The 15,619-nt window shown below is 39.6% G+C and overlaps 1 protein-coding gene across 4 annotated transcripts in view; it reads left to right on the top strand.

Moving 5' to 3' along the window:
- arhgef3 (Rho guanine nucleotide exchange factor (GEF) 3) overlaps window positions 1-15,619 on the top strand; it is a 136,339-nt gene that overhangs the window by 117,473 nt on the left and 3,247 nt on the right. For all 4 annotated transcript variants that reach the window (XM_022682227.2, XM_022682229.2, XM_022682228.2 and 1 more), the window contains 6 exons: window positions 1,511-1,573; window positions 3,144-3,240; window positions 3,882-3,958; window positions 10,224-10,481; window positions 12,182-12,352; window positions 15,275-15,461. In XM_022682227.2, the coding sequence (XP_022537948.1) occupies window positions 1,511-1,573; window positions 3,144-3,240; window positions 3,882-3,958; window positions 10,224-10,481; window positions 12,182-12,352; window positions 15,275-15,461 (853 nt within the window). The remainder of the gene's footprint in view (window positions 1-1,510; window positions 1,574-3,143; window positions 3,241-3,881; window positions 3,959-10,223; window positions 10,482-12,181; window positions 12,353-15,274; window positions 15,462-15,619) is intronic.

Raw genomic sequence — 15,619 nt, 5'->3', positions numbered from 1 at the left:
TAAATGGTACTACAGATTTTTCTGACAGCAAAAAATAAATGGCAACAATTTTAATAGGAGCGATTTTTAAATACAAAAACCCCTAAAAGCAACATTTTATGCATTATGCAGCATTTTCGCTTTAAAATAACAAATTCAGAGTCATTTTAACACCTTGCTGTTTCTTTTACATTCAGAGAAGGTTCTGTATTTTTTTTACAATGTAGGGCTGAACGATATAAGAAAAAAAGAATGGATATTGCGATATCGACTCTTTTGCGAAATGTATTGCATTATTTTAAATTTGTGATCAGATTACTCAAAAAATGCATTGATCCAACCTGTTGTAATATTTACAGTGCATGCCATATATTTAAAATAAACCCCTTTTTTTGGGCCTTTATAATCTCCTGTTTTTCTGTTTCATAAACATGAATAATCAGAATATTGGTTTTCTTTTCCTTTTTTTTTTATTAGGCTTGATTTGTAATATATGACATTGCACAGATTGCATGAATGTGACTATTGTGCATTATTATGTATTACAAAGCATAGGCATGCATAGAATTGAACAGTGGAAATTGCTTGGATGAAAATCAAGTTACGTTTATAAAATTGACTTTTTTTATTATATTCTGAGTCATTTTACATTCAGTGATGGTTCTGTATTTCTCAGCTTGTCCAGAAATGCATGTGTAAAACGTGTCTAGAACTACTAGTTAAACTTCTTGACTGCAGGGGAGCCATGCTTTAATGCTGCTTTAAAATATATCATTTTGGAAAGATAATAGGCATGATGGTGTAATTTTATTTTTTTTCTTATTTGTTCCTGTATAACAGTGGTTCTTATAAAGATTTATTAAGCAACAGTCTTTAAGATATTTTATTTTAAGCTGAAAGCAGTGGTATTCCTGAGTGGAAAATGGTTAAATGACACAATTACAAATTCTCACCAAAAACAGACTGTCATTTTAAGAGAAAAAATTAAATTACCGTTTTTTTTTTTAAATATAGAAACTGTTAATTTATCTGTGTGATATTTGTAAGATATTTAAAGAGCTCAGTTTACACAGCGCTAATTGCTGCACATAGGTTTCCATTACTTGTTAGCTTCATTAGCCTCAGACCTCCAGTACGAAAATGTAAAAGTAAACTTAGGAAACCAAACATTTCTTGGCTCATCAGCTGCACCTGTTTTAAGGTGGAAATTATGTAAATGTGAGTTTGTGCCAGATTACTCCCTTAAAATGTGGGAGAGAACACACACAGACTCAAACACTCCCGAAATCCCACTGTCCATCCTTTTACCACCCACATATTTAGTTTAAACTCTTCACAATGAAGCATTTAAAGGTTTAACTTTGCTCAACTTTGAGTTTTAAAAAGTAAACCATTTAAATTACATTTTGAATTACACTGTAGGTAAAGATTAGGATCCTATAATGTGTTAAAATGTTTTAAATGGAAACATTTACCCATCTTTGCTTCCCCGTCTTTCTTTTCTCTGTTTTCTCTCTTTCTCTATTTACAGGCCATCTTTGAGCTGTCTCAGGGCGAGCAGGACCTGATTGAGGACCTCAAGCTGGCCAAGAAGGTTAGCTCTGCTTTTCCAATTAGTGGCCTTTTCCTCCTCACTTCATGCACCGTGTAAACACTCAGTAATAACCCCCTATACCACCCCCACCCCCCATGGAAAGGCTGGATCCGATTACCCTCCGCTCATGAAATCACACACTTCACAGCAATGTGGGGGGCTGAAGACGGAGAGAGAGAAAAAAGAGAGAGACAGAGAGAAAGATGGGGGAGAAAGAGACAGACAGAGAGAGACTTAGATAAATTAAAAGAAAATAGAGAGAGAGAGAGAGAGAGAGAGAGACAGACAGACAGAAAAACAGAGAGAGAGAGACGGACAGAGGGAGAGAGAGAGAAAGACGGGGAGAAAGAGACAGACAGAAAGACTTAGATAAATTAAAAGAAAAAAGAGAGAGAGAGACACAGACAGAAAGACAGAGAGAGAGACAGACAGAGGGAGAGAGAGAGAGAGAAAGACGGAGGGAGAAAGAGACCGACAGAGAGAGACTAAGATAAATTAATAGAAAAAAGAGAGAGAGAGAGAGAGAGAGAGAGAGCAAAGTAGAGAGAGAGAGAGAGAGATACAAAGACCGAAAGACAGAGAGAGAGAGAGAGAGAGAGAGAGAGAGAGAGGCAGACAGAAAGAGAGAGATGAAAAGAACAAGGAGAGAGAGAGAGAAAGCAAAGGAGGGAGACAGAGAGAGAGACTGACAGAGAAAGACGAAGAGAGAGAGAAAGACGAAGAGAGAGAAAAAGAGAAAGCCAGACAGGGAGAGAGAGAAAGAGAGAGACATAGAGCAAAGGAGGAAGACAGAAAGAGAGAGAGAGAGAGACAGTAAGAGATGGAAAAACAGGAGAGACAGAGACTGGGAGAGAGAGAGAGAGACTGAGAGACAGAATTAGACGGAGAGAGACCAAAGGAGAGAAAGAGAGATGAAGAGAAAGAGACAGACAGAAAGAGAGCGAAAGAGAGAGAGGAGAGGAGAGACTGAGAAAGAAAGATGAAAAGAGAGAGAGAGACAGAAACAGAGAGAAAGTTGACCATGTTGGTCATCTTCTAGTTCTTCATCAGTTGACCAGCAGTGACACTGAGGTGTTTAAAACCTCCAGCAGCACTGCTGCTGTATCTAATCCACTCATTGTACCACCAGTTCAACACACTACTAACACCTCATACACCACCACCATGCTAATCACTGCTAATCACTGCTAATCACTGCAGTGCTGAAAATAACCACCCAAAAGTGGTTATAAAAAAGTTCTGTTAAACGGTTGTTTCAATAATTAAAGATATATATATATTTTTCACTAAATTTAAAACTGTATCCGACAGGGCACCTGACTTCCACGTTTTTTTTTTTAGCGTCTTGCTAAAGTTCAGGCCGGCTAAAGGCTGTAAAACAAATCGAGAGGCTTTTCCTCGCTGCTCCTCGGGCTGTTTATCTTAACGCCGAGCCGACCCTCAGTTCAAGATGTTTTTCTAGGTCGCATTATTTTGGGTTACAAAATTCCCAGCATGCTCCTCTAAGTGTTTGAGTCAGCGCTGAAGTCTGGCTTGCGTTTAATTTACATGTACTGTGATGTAATTGCAGGCCTACCATGACCCCATGCTGAAGCTGTCCATAATGACGGAGCTGGAGCTCAATCAGATATTCGGCACCCTGGACTCCCTCATCCCGCTGCACGAAGGTACAGGAAGCTACTGCAGGACTTACACAGCTATAAAACTACAAAACTACACTCTTAACCCCTCCTACTATCCTCAAATCTGCAAACACCCTTTATTCTCTGGATCAATAAGATCTCAGCTATTTAAAGCAGCACTAGGTAGGATTTCCTTGATTTTTGATCTTTTTTTTTTTAAAGAAGTAAAATTACAGCTTGGAACTCACTGCAGCGCTGCATTGAGGTGTAATAGGAGGAATAGCGGTGCTCTCGTGTCTGTGCCGGAGCTCCTCTGAGCTCAAACCAGACTCTAAGTTTTCTGAGGCGGCCGCGACCAACGCTCGCGAGAACTGCGACCTGCTTTCCGTCATAGAGTTAATCCTACTTTAATATAAAAATACTTTAATTTATATTATTTAGCAATATTTGGCTAATTTATTGTAAGTTAATTAAAGTTTTTTTTTAATCTACTGGTTATTTAAGCTACAGGTTATAAAATATTAGTACCACGTAAAGCTTTGAAAGGTTAAAGTATGTTAAGAATGTGATTCATAAATGTGAACTGTACGGAAGGATATATTTTATCACAACCACCACCATTCTCTTTCATGTACACACTGATCTATTTAACCTGCCTGTGTGTGTGTGTGTGTGTGTATCTGTAGATCTGCTCAGTCGACTCAGAGAGGCCAGGAAACCAGATGGGTCTACAGATCATGTGGGACACATTTTAGTGGACTGGGTAAGATTTAAGTCTTTTATAGATACATCGTTAAATCAGCGATTCTCATCTGGTGGGTCGGGACTCAAAAGTGGGTTTTTAAAATGCATTTTAAAAAATCACAAAATTTTATAATTAATGCTAATTTGATTTTGAACATGTTTTTATATGATGAAAAATGAGACAAAAAATGTGTTTTGTTTTTTATTAATGTTCTCTGAATGCAGATATATGCGTTTGTGGCCTTATTTATTTTGTGTAGTTTTGATGTTTAGTTTTACTGTAGTAGTTTTTATACATGTAGAATACAGTTTCTTAAAAAAATGTTTTTAAATTCAATTTGCATGCATATTATGTTTAAATAGGTTTTTTAAAGGCCTTTTTTTTTTGGGTCATGTGGGTCATGTCTTAATGACGATGAGAAAACGTGGGTCCTGGGCTGAGCCCAAATAATAATGAATTTGGCAGCAATAATGCATTACTAAAAAAAAGACTGAAAAAACACTGAATTTGGCGGGTACTTTTACATTTTTAAGATGATTTGTGCACTAATGTAGTGTCAGAAAACCACAACAGGAGTGAGAAGGAAATTCTGTGTATTATGTGGGTTTGTGCCAGAGTCTGTACTCTTACTGACGCTAACAGGAACACACACACACACACACACACCGTCTGTCATCCCCCTGTCTGTTTACCACCCACACATTTATTAAAAAGACTAGAAAAAAAAAGAGTGAAGCAGCCAGCAGTTCACTTGGTACAGCCAATCCCGTGTTGGCGTTGATGTGGAGGAGTAGTAATGTCTCATTTTTTTAAAAGTACATTTAAAAAAAATAAGAAAGTAGGAAAGAGATCCCTGGTTCTTGTTTACGCAGCTTTATCTTGGTTAGTGTTCGTTAGGGCATTAGGAGAACATGGAGTACGAATCAGGAGTAGTGTACACTCGGTCCAGGTCCAGATTAAAAGCTCTGACACCCTGCAGATGAGTCCTGAGCGTTTACAGATCATCCAGCTGCTGATAAGGGCTGTTTTAAACTAGCTGTGCCCGACTCGCTGTAGGTGGGTTAAATGGACGGGTGCTGGGGGGGTGGGGGGCAGGAGAGGGATGGGGAAGGTTGAGGGGGGAAGATGGGGATGAACTCTGCTTTCAGACCACCGCTCTATTAATCTCACTCCACAGCTCTGTCCTGCCCACTGTTACTGAGAAACATTGAGTGTTTGTGCGAGTGTTTGTGCGAGTGTTTGTGCGAGTGTTTGTGCGAGTGTTTGTGCGAGTGTTTGTGCGAGTGTTTTGTGCGAGTGTTTTGTGCGAGTGTTTTGTGCGAGTGTTTTGTGCGAGTGTTTTGTGCGAGTGTTTGTGCGAGTGTTTGTGCGAGTGTTTGTGCGAGTGTTTGTGCGAGTGTTTTGTGCGAGTGTTTTGTGCGAGTGTTTTGTGCGAGTGTTTTGTGCGAGTGTTTTGTGCGAGTGTTTTGTGCGAGTGTTTTGTGCGAGTGTTTTGTGCGAGTGTTTGTGCGTTGTGTGAGTGTTTTTGTGTGTAAGTGTGTGACTTTGCTCTCGTAACGATGGGAAAAGTACACCTTGCATGGCTCAAAACACAGTGTGTGAGTGTTTTTATGTGTGAGTGTGTTTTTTGTGCGCATGTTTGTGTGTGTAGTGCGAGAGTTTGTGCGAGTGTGTTTTTGTGTGTGTTTTTGTGTGCGCGAGTTTAGTTTGTGTGCCCGAGTGTTTTTTTTTTGTGTGCGCGAGTGGATGTGTGTTTTTTTGGTGTAAGCGTGTGACTTTGGCGGATTGATATTTTAATGGCGCAGCGCTTCTGCGCTTCTTAGCACACTGTGAAGGTGCGTGAGCAGGTCAATCACAGAAACAGCAATGTTATTTTATTTTAGATTCTGTTCTGTTTATATTCTATTTTTATTTTTTGTTGATGTAAAAGTATGGTTAGGTTGTAATTGAGTACATAAAAAGGGGGCTTGTACAAGCAATTGGTGGGTTTTTGTTTAATTTTGCAACTTTTTTCCAAAATGGTTGATTGGAGCACCAGAGAACACTGTTCCACTGCTCCACAGCAGTAGACCAATGAGTTCATCTAATTAGTCCTATTCTACTAGCATTAGAATAGATGTCTATAAACTTTTGGACATTTAGTGAATGTTCTGTGGTCAGTGGTGGGATTTATGTAGGGTCAGTCTGTGTTCAGACATTTAACACCCCTCATACTTTCATCATTTATCTCTCTGCAGTAAAGACGCCATGCATACGGTGGCACAGCAAATCATAGAGCCACAGGGGTCACCCTCAAACCCCACAGAGACTAAAGAACAACAACATTACCACCACAAATACCTCACACACACACACACACACCGTCCTATTATGAGTTGGGTAAAGTGTGAAATGCTTCCAGAAGAGAGGTCAATAGTTCTCATACAGCAACTCTAAACTATCCGACCCTTTGGCCCCTGTGGGGCCCCCTGTGTTTTGCTCAGTGTAATGGGCGTGGCCTGCTGGCCCCCAAGTTCTTCTGTCTACAGTTAATGTTTTATTTTGCAGAATATTTGATGCATATAGCATTTTAAGTATATTTAAGATTTAGGTATATTCAAAAAATATATATATTTTTTTTTCTCTAGTGGATAATCCAGAATATTTTCTAACATATAATATATAAATCATACCAAAAAAAAAAAATATATATATATATATATATATATATATATATATATATATATATATATATATATATATACAGTAGTGGTGGTTAATTGCCAAGCTATGGCCAGCAACTTTACTGAAGCTCAGTGATTACCTGTTCAGCAGAAAAGTATCCAGTTCGCCCGTTTCCATGACTGCAGCACACTATTGGCACACTAATGGCACACTTGTCTGTTGTGTTCTATTCCTGGCAACCCTGATTGTGGAAATGGGACTACAGGAATGGCGATGGGCAGTTTTGGAGGCTACAAGCCACGCAGATTACCATGAAGAACTGCACAGTTCAAATAAGAAAATACTGGCTGAAGCTCTGCTGACGAGTGCTGCCATTGCTTAAACATTGCCATAAACATGATTTTTTTTTTTACCTTAATATCTGACGATACAAAGATCTTAGAAACTTGGAAAAAATATGTATCAAAATTGCATATTTTAGTTAGCTTTAATGATATGGCGTATGGCTAAGCAGTTATTTAAAATATGATCCCAAAATTACATGCAAGAACCTCAATTTCAAATCAGTTTAAAGCCTGTTATTTAGAAATTAAACATTAATTAAAACAACATTATTAGCAGATCCTGATGACCGCTTCCTGTTCAGTGTAGCTTGTGCCGCTAATCACGTTCCACAGGCCGTTTCCGCTCCTCAGCATTTTGGATTGGGCTTTGGGAGGGCAGTGATTTATTGGGGTGTCCGTTTCTTCAGACGCGTGTTATGGAAGCGAGGACGAGGCCATCCTGCATGTCCCTTCCTGTTTACACCGTCGGCACCGTGGAGGAACAATGCTGGCCGGAGGAGGACACTGGGTTCTCCTCAGAGTGCTTACTCCAGACCTCGTCCAGCCTGGATGAGCTGCTTCCACAGAACCTTTGCTCCGTGCAAATCCATCAAGTGGAGGTTACATAATTGTGTAAACATTTCTCAATTTGGCTTCACCTCCGGAGAAGATGGAGGATGTTCTGAAGAAAGAGGGGCGGAGAAGTGCTTTACTTTGAAAACTGAACCATCAAATTGTTGCCAAAATTTGAATTATTTGGATTATTGGTAGTGTTTTATTTATATATATATATATATACATATATATATATATATATATATATATGTATATATATATATATACGTATATATATATAATAATTAAGTAACCTTACCTATTGATTTCATTACAGTATTTTAGCAAATTTGATACATCAGGATACATAATTTTCCCCATCTTCCCTATCACTAGTGATCCCACATCAAGAGACTCCGCCTCTTTTTTTGAACTGCTGCTGATGCTGTAGCATTACCGAGTAGCATCACAGCGCTAACGCTTGGAGGAAGGCACAGCCACTCGTTTTTGATACATCAGCTCACAGACGCAGCCTTGTGCTGATCCATATCACCCTAGGAGTGATGAGGGAAAAGAGAGAGTACCATCTACTGTACTGTACCCACCCAGAGAGAGCAAGGGCAGTTGTGCTCTCTCAGGACTCTGGTAGCTGATGAAAACTGCTTTTTTTTAACGAAAATGATTGTGACTAGTAGCATCTGGCCAGAACTGTCCCTGCACACAGAGATAAGCAACTCCGGCATTTGGAAAATTACACATCCATGTTGGGTCACTGCAGATGGGTCACTTTTTGTTAAGCTTCCCTGAGTTGTGGCAAAAGTTACGGGACATGGTACTAGCATACAATGAAAAACAAAAATTTAGAGACCATTTAAAAATGGTGAGTTTCTTTGATTTGACCAAATTGAAAACCTCTGGAATATAATCAAGAGGATGGATGATGGATGATGGATGATCACAAACCATCAAACCACCAAACTGAACTACTTGAATTTTTGCACCAGGAGTAAAGCAGCATAAAGTTATCCAAAAGCAGTGTGTAAAACTGGTGGAGGAGAACGTGATGCCAAGATGCATGAAAAAAACTGTGATTAAAAAACCACCAGTGTTATTCCACCAAATATTGATTTCTGAACTCTTAAAACTTTATTAATATGAACTTGTTTTCTTTGCATTATTTGAGGTCTGAAAGCTGAATTTGGGAGAAATGTTGTCTGTAGTGTATAGAATAAAACAATAATGTTCATTTTACTCAAACATAAACCTATAAATAAATAGCAAAATCAGAGAAACTGATTCAGAAACTGAAGTGGTCTAATTTTTTGTATATTTTAATGTACTGTATTGTTTTTTTTACATGCACACTACACACAACCCCACTTTCTAGTGTCTGAAGATAAAAGTAAAACATGGAAAACAAATGTTTCTCTTTCAGATCCACTTAAAAATTTACTGCTAAACCCAGTAAATCTTTTAATACTCTCTTCTGGAAGCCGGCCTATTGGGGCCCTTCTTTCACAGAGGCCCTCAATCACTCACATTGATAAACGGCTTTCTTGACAGCATCCTTCTTCTCCCTTTACCTGCGGTAGGAATGCACAGCTGTTCCAGTAACACTGGCTGATCTGAGGTCAGCTGAAGGCGCTTCTCTGAGTGCTGCTCTCTGGTTATAACCTGCTTATACTGGCTTTGTAGCATTCTTCAGACCTGTGCGAGAGATAGGTGCAGGTTTATGGAGAGGAGAGGTAGCTGAAAGTTTCTGAGAGCTGTCAGCCCCCAGCTTAACCCTGGGGCTGTTATATGTTTGCATATTTCTGAAGAATTCAATGTGTTTTTGCCTTTTATAAGAACTTGTTTTAATAGCGTTTTTAACCCAATTGTCTTTTTTTAACCCAATGTCCTCGTTCATACTAAAAATATGCAAGACTTTACTGGAAACATATGTGTAGTAGAAGTGAGTGGGCACGAGTTGAAGTGAACTAAACTGTTCATTGGCTTCTACTGGAGAAAACAGATTGTCTGTTATATATATATATATATATATATATATATATATATATATATATATATATATATATATATATATATATATATATATATATGCAGTAAAAGGTTGCAACACCATAGAAACCATCTGGTATACCATACTAGCCACCAAACAGCACCGTTGCAACCACCAGGGATACCATAGTATCCTCCTAGCAACACGATAGTGACCACCTAGCAACAATATATCAAATACCTAGTAACAACCTTGTACAGCTCAGCAACCACCATAACAGTATAAAAATATGCCATGTTAATAATAATAATAATAGTGACCAGTTATGATCTACCTGGCAACACCATAGCAACCACCTGTGATACCATAGCAGCCAGCTTGGAACACTGTAGCAAACGACCTAGCAGCCTCTTTCCAACACCGTAGCAATATCACTAGGCGAAACACCATAACAATATAGTAACAAGCACCTACCAATCACATGGGATACCATAAGAACTGCCAAGCTATTCTGTAGAATTGGGTACAGAATCGTGTGGTACTGTGATTCATGCAGACCGTGTGGTTCATGCACTCCAGATGGAGATCAGACTCCAGATAAACGCAGGGATATCCCTGTAAGCCTCGCTGTCTGTTCGTTGCCTTGTACAGGTTGAGCTGATGGACGTTCAGCAGAGACGTGATCTATAATTGGGTTTATTAAATTATTCCACTTTCTTCTCCCTCTCTGTTTCTGCAGCTGCCCTGTCTGGACTCCTACAACAGCTACTGCAGTAACCAGGTGGCCGCCAAAGCCCTGCTGGACCACAAGAAGCAGGACCACAGAGTTCACGACTTCCTGCAGCGCTGCCTGGAGTCGCCCTTCAGCCGCAAGCTGGACCTGTGGAACTTCCTGGACATCCCTCGCAGCCGACTCGTCAAATACCCGCTCTTACTGCGGGAGATCCTCAAACACACAGCCAACGATCACCCGGACCGCCAGCACCTGGACGAGGCCGTAAGTTTGACCAGTTTTAACCACATACGACACCATAGCAACCAGTTGACACCACCTCAGCAACCACCCGGGACACCAAAGCAACCAGCATAGCAACTACCTAAAATACAAAGGTTACCTTGCGACATAATACCCATCTAGCAAACATTTAACATGACCCTAGCAACTACCTAGCAACACCATAGAAACCACCTGGATTACCCTACTAGACACCAAACAATACAGTGGGAACCATATGTATATCAACAGTATATCAACCACTTCATACACACACACACACCATTGCAGCTACCCGAGATACCAAAGTAAACCTCAGCAACATCATAGTAACCCCCAGCAACACAAAAGCAACCACATGCAATATTATAGCATTTCCACCTAGCACCATAGAAACCACCTGGAATACCATACTAACCACAAAACAACCAAGGATACCATAGTATCCACCTAGCAGCACCATAGAAGCCAGCTAGCAACAATATATATGAACCAACTAGTATCAGCAACACCAAAGTAAAGCTCAGCAACACCACAGTGACCACCTAACAAAGTTTAAAATGAATAAAAATATGCAAAGGGATGCTTATAAAGTCATTAGAATAAGGACCTGAATCATGGGCCTCAAACAGACCCTTAGATTTAAGGGCTTCCTCCTGATTGGTCAGTCAGGTTACCATACTTACCATACCATACTTACCACGAAGCAACACAAATGCAACCACCAGGGATACCATAGCATCCACCTAGCAGCAGTTTAGAAGCCAGCTAGCAACAATTTATCAAACAACTAGTATCACCAACATCATTTGCACATAGCCACCTGGAATACCAAAGTAAAGCTCAGCAACACCACAGTGACCACCTTACAACACAAAAGCAACCACAAGGGATACAGTATCATTTTGTTTTAACTAGCAGCACCATGGAAACACTCTGGAATACCATAGTAACATATACGTACTATACAACATTAAATATATATGAATAAAATATATATGTAAAATAGAAATTTCTAGGCGCCGAGTGGTCCAGCGGTCTAAGGCGCTGCCACTATGAGCAGGAGGTCGCAGGTTCGAACCCCAGCTCATGCAGCTTTGCCATCAAGCTGCCGGCATTAGAGGGAGCAAAATTGGCCTTGGTGGGTAGATGGCGCTCTCTCCCCACATCACTCCTAGGGTGATGTCTGCAGCACAGGGCGTCTGTGAGCTGATGTATCAGAACCGAGCCGCTGCGCTTTCCTCCGAGCGTTAGCGCTGTGATGCTGCTCGGCAATGCTACAGCATCAGCATCAGCAGCAGCTCGAAAAGAAGCGGTGGCTGACTTCACATGTATCGGAGGAAGCATGTGTTAGTCTTCACCCTCCTGGTGTGTTGGGGCATCACTAGTGATAGGGGGAGTCCTAATGAGTGGGTTGGGTAATTGACCGTGTAATTTGGGGAGAAAATGGGAAAAATTTGAAATAAAATTATAAAAAAAAAAAAAATAGAAATTTCAAAAAGACAATAAAAAACAAAATTGACACACAAAATGTAAATCATAAATCCTGAATCACGGTCCTCACTAAGAGTTTTGAGCTGGTACAGCAGTAACAGCAGACTGGCCGACTCTCACAGGTCTGTGTTCTGTTGTTTCTGTAGCAGCTCAGTGATTTGTGTTTTGTTTAGTTTCTGGTTTTAAAGCAGAGTCTCTCTCTCTCTCAGATCAACATGATCCAGAGCATCGTGGCTGAGATTAACACTCAGACCGGCGAGTCGGAGTGCCGCTACTACAAAGAGCGTCTGCTCTACCTGGAGGAGAGCCAGAGGGACATGCTGATCGACAGCTCGCGCATTCTCAGCTGCCACGGGGAGCTGAAGAACAACAGAGGAGCTGTGAGTGTTTCACACACACACACACACACACACACACAACTTCCCATTCAGTGTTTTTTAATTGTAGCTTAATATTAAATACATTCAGAAAACGATTAAGGGACACATATAAAATTACGTAGTAAACAATAAAAAAAAAATATTACTCCTCCACATTAATCCCCTGATCTAAACCTGATGAACTGAGATGGTGATTTGAGGTGATTTAATAGTGATGAGCTGGAGCTTCACAGCCTGAAGGAAAAGCAGCAGCTATTGTTCAGCACCTCTAGGAACTCCTTCCTTAATGAAGACACTGAGGACAGATCTGTACAGTCTTGGTATTTTAAAATCTCTAAGATAAACGTGATAATAAGAAGAATCTTAAGTATAAAACGTATTCTGATTTGTTCACTAAATAATTCCTGTATAGCTTTAATATAGTCTTCAATATTACATTTGCAATGTAAAACACATTAAATGAGAAAAGGTGTGTCCAAACTTCTGACTGGTTTTGTACACTTTCTCTTTAAAGTGGTGTGATTTTATTGATATATTTGGTTTATATTGTATGTAAGAGTTTTTTCTGTATTTAAATGTTTTTAAAGAGCCTCTATTTCACATCAAACTCTTGCTGTGTAACAGAACCAAAACAGAGCTGCACTCCAGCCAATTCTAAAACGTCAGTGTGAGATTTATTAGTGTAATTTTCTGACTGCTTGAGGCAAAAGTCCAACATGCAAAATTGGGTGTAAAACTTTCTTGGATTATTTTATGGATCCATTTTTTTAATAATAGTTCTTTGTTTTTTTACACCTCACAATCAGAATTTTAGGATAATTTTTAAACATAATATTTTCTTTATTTTTCTGTCGGTTCAATTTCTGTTGGTATAATCTATTTTATTTTGTTACAATTTGCAATAATCTTTTTTTTTCTAAAATTTTAATTGCGACGTGCAGAAATGGAAAAAAAACAGAAATAAATTAGAAAAATGGACACCATTCATCACTTTTATTTATTTTCTATTTTTGCATAATAAAAATTGGGTTTAGGATTTACACACAATTCATATTTTAAATTGGCCTAGAACTGTTACATCACAGTCTTTAACTTGTATTTACACTTCCAATATTCACAAAAAGCCCACCCATAAAGCCTTAGTCAGAGCTTGATAAATAGTACCAAATTTGCTAGATTAATTTGATAATACATGTAAAATAAAAATGTAATCAATTAGTAAAATTTGAATGAATTGAAGTTGCATAAATATGGATGATAAAATGTTTAGCTGCCATTTAAAAAGTAAATAAAAATGCTTTTCTAAATCTCAATTGTTGAGAAACGTCTTTTACTTTTCTTGATGCATAAAAACCAAGTAATTTTACACAATTTTTAAACAATTATTTTGATTAGTGCTCATGCTGCAATACTTTTACTAATCAGGTGCAGAAGAGTGCAGAAGAGCAGAAAAAAAGCAGCTAAAATAAAAAAAATCACAATAAAGCAGAGCTTTACACAGGAAAACAAGCATCGGGTGCCGTTCTTAATAGTAGAATTTTACGTTTAACCTCATTCTGATTAGTTTGGGTTAAAATGTTAAACAACACCGCTTTCGTTCAGTAGTTTAAGAGTGTTGCATTTGTAAAAGTTGGGTTCATTTGGGGCCTTCAGAGTTCAGATAAAGGCTTCAGAGTTCAGATAGGAGCCTGATTGAATCAGAGTGGTCAGAACAGTGGAGGTTCACGAGGGCAAATAAGGTTCTTTTTTTTTTTTTTTTGTTAATCCTCAAGCCTGAGTATCAGTTTTTCTCTCTAAACAGCCCCACACAGCCACGTCCTTTCATGGCCTGGCCTCAGAGTTCTGCTCTAAGTTCAGAGAGAGTGTGTCATGCTGGAGTCTGTGGGATGCGAATGAGTGAAAATAGCCTGAAGTGTACTTATCGAAATGGAAATATTGAGAGTAGACAAATCCCCTCTGGGTGGCGAATGCATTACTACGATGATAAACCCCCCGTGTTACGCAACATCCTGGCATTACATGCTTTATAATATTTATTAAACAGATTTCTACTGAGTGATGCTGGGCTTAAAGGCCTGCGTTACTCTTTCGTACAGATTTAATTGAGAGTTAATCGCATCACTAACCCGGGGAAATGCTTTGCTGGTGAGGAAACGTATGGCAGAAGCGCTGTGAGAAATCAGTTTGTTATCCTACTGTATGTTTCCTATCTGACTGTCTCTGAGATCTGAGCTTGTGTCGCTATAATTTCTGTTCAGGCCATTACTGTTGAGCTTTCTCCACCTAATGGGCTTTTCCAGCATTGTGGCTTGTTGGTCAGCCATGCTAAACAAGCTCAGATAAGCTCAGAGCAGAGGTACAGTAGGTGGCGCTCTCTGCACAGGCATCTGTTGGCTGATGTATCACAGCTGAGGATACTTTGCTTTGATTGCTTTTCTTCTTCTATATTTAGCTAGACTAATTATCCCATTCATTCAGCTGCATATCCCCATCACTAGCATCACAGCGCTAACGCTCGGAGGAAAGTGCAGCGACTCAGTTCTGATACATCAGCTCACAGACGCAGCCTTGTGCTGATCCACATCACCCTAGGAGTGAGGAGGGGAAAAAGAGAGCGCCATCTACTGTACTGTACCCACCCAGAGAGAGAGCAAGGCTAATTGTGTTCTCTCGGGGCTCCGGCAGCTGATGGCAAGCTGCATGACTAGGATTCAAACCAGCAATTTTCCAATCATAAAGGCAGCATTTTAGACTGCTGGAACACTTGATGCCCCCCATATTGAAGTCAGCCCTATAACTAAGAGTATCTGAGGAGACCTAATTAGGGCGAAATCTGGGTAAAAATTAGGGAGAAGAAAAAGTTTATTTACAGCTGTCTAACCATCCCCTCTCCACTCTTTTCTCCTGCCCTTTCTCCTGCAGAAGCTCCACGTGTTCCTGTTCCAGGATGTTCTGGTCATCACGCGTGCCCTCACCCACAACGAGCAGCTCTGGTACCAGCTCTACAGGCAGCCCATACCTGTGAGGGACCTGGAGTGGGAAGACCTGCAGGATGGGGAGATTCGGCTGGGGGGCTCCATCAGAGGAGCATTCAGCAACACAGAAAGGAGTGAGTATGAGTATAAATATATATATTCTATATTTTAAAACTTTCTGCATTGTAGATTAATAATAAAGTCATAAAACTGTGAAGAAAAGCATATGCAGGTATTTAGTGAATTAAACAAACCAGAATATGTTTTATATATGGCTGCCAGTTAATTCTTA

This window comes from Astyanax mexicanus, chromosome 24 (assembly GCF_023375975.1).
Source record: "Astyanax mexicanus isolate ESR-SI-001 chromosome 24, AstMex3_surface, whole genome shotgun sequence".
Classification (NCBI taxonomy): Eukaryota; Metazoa; Chordata; class Actinopteri; order Characiformes; family Acestrorhamphidae; genus Astyanax; species Astyanax mexicanus.
The sequence above is the reverse complement of the archived record's forward strand: the minus strand, read 5'-3'. Positions and strand labels throughout refer to the sequence as shown.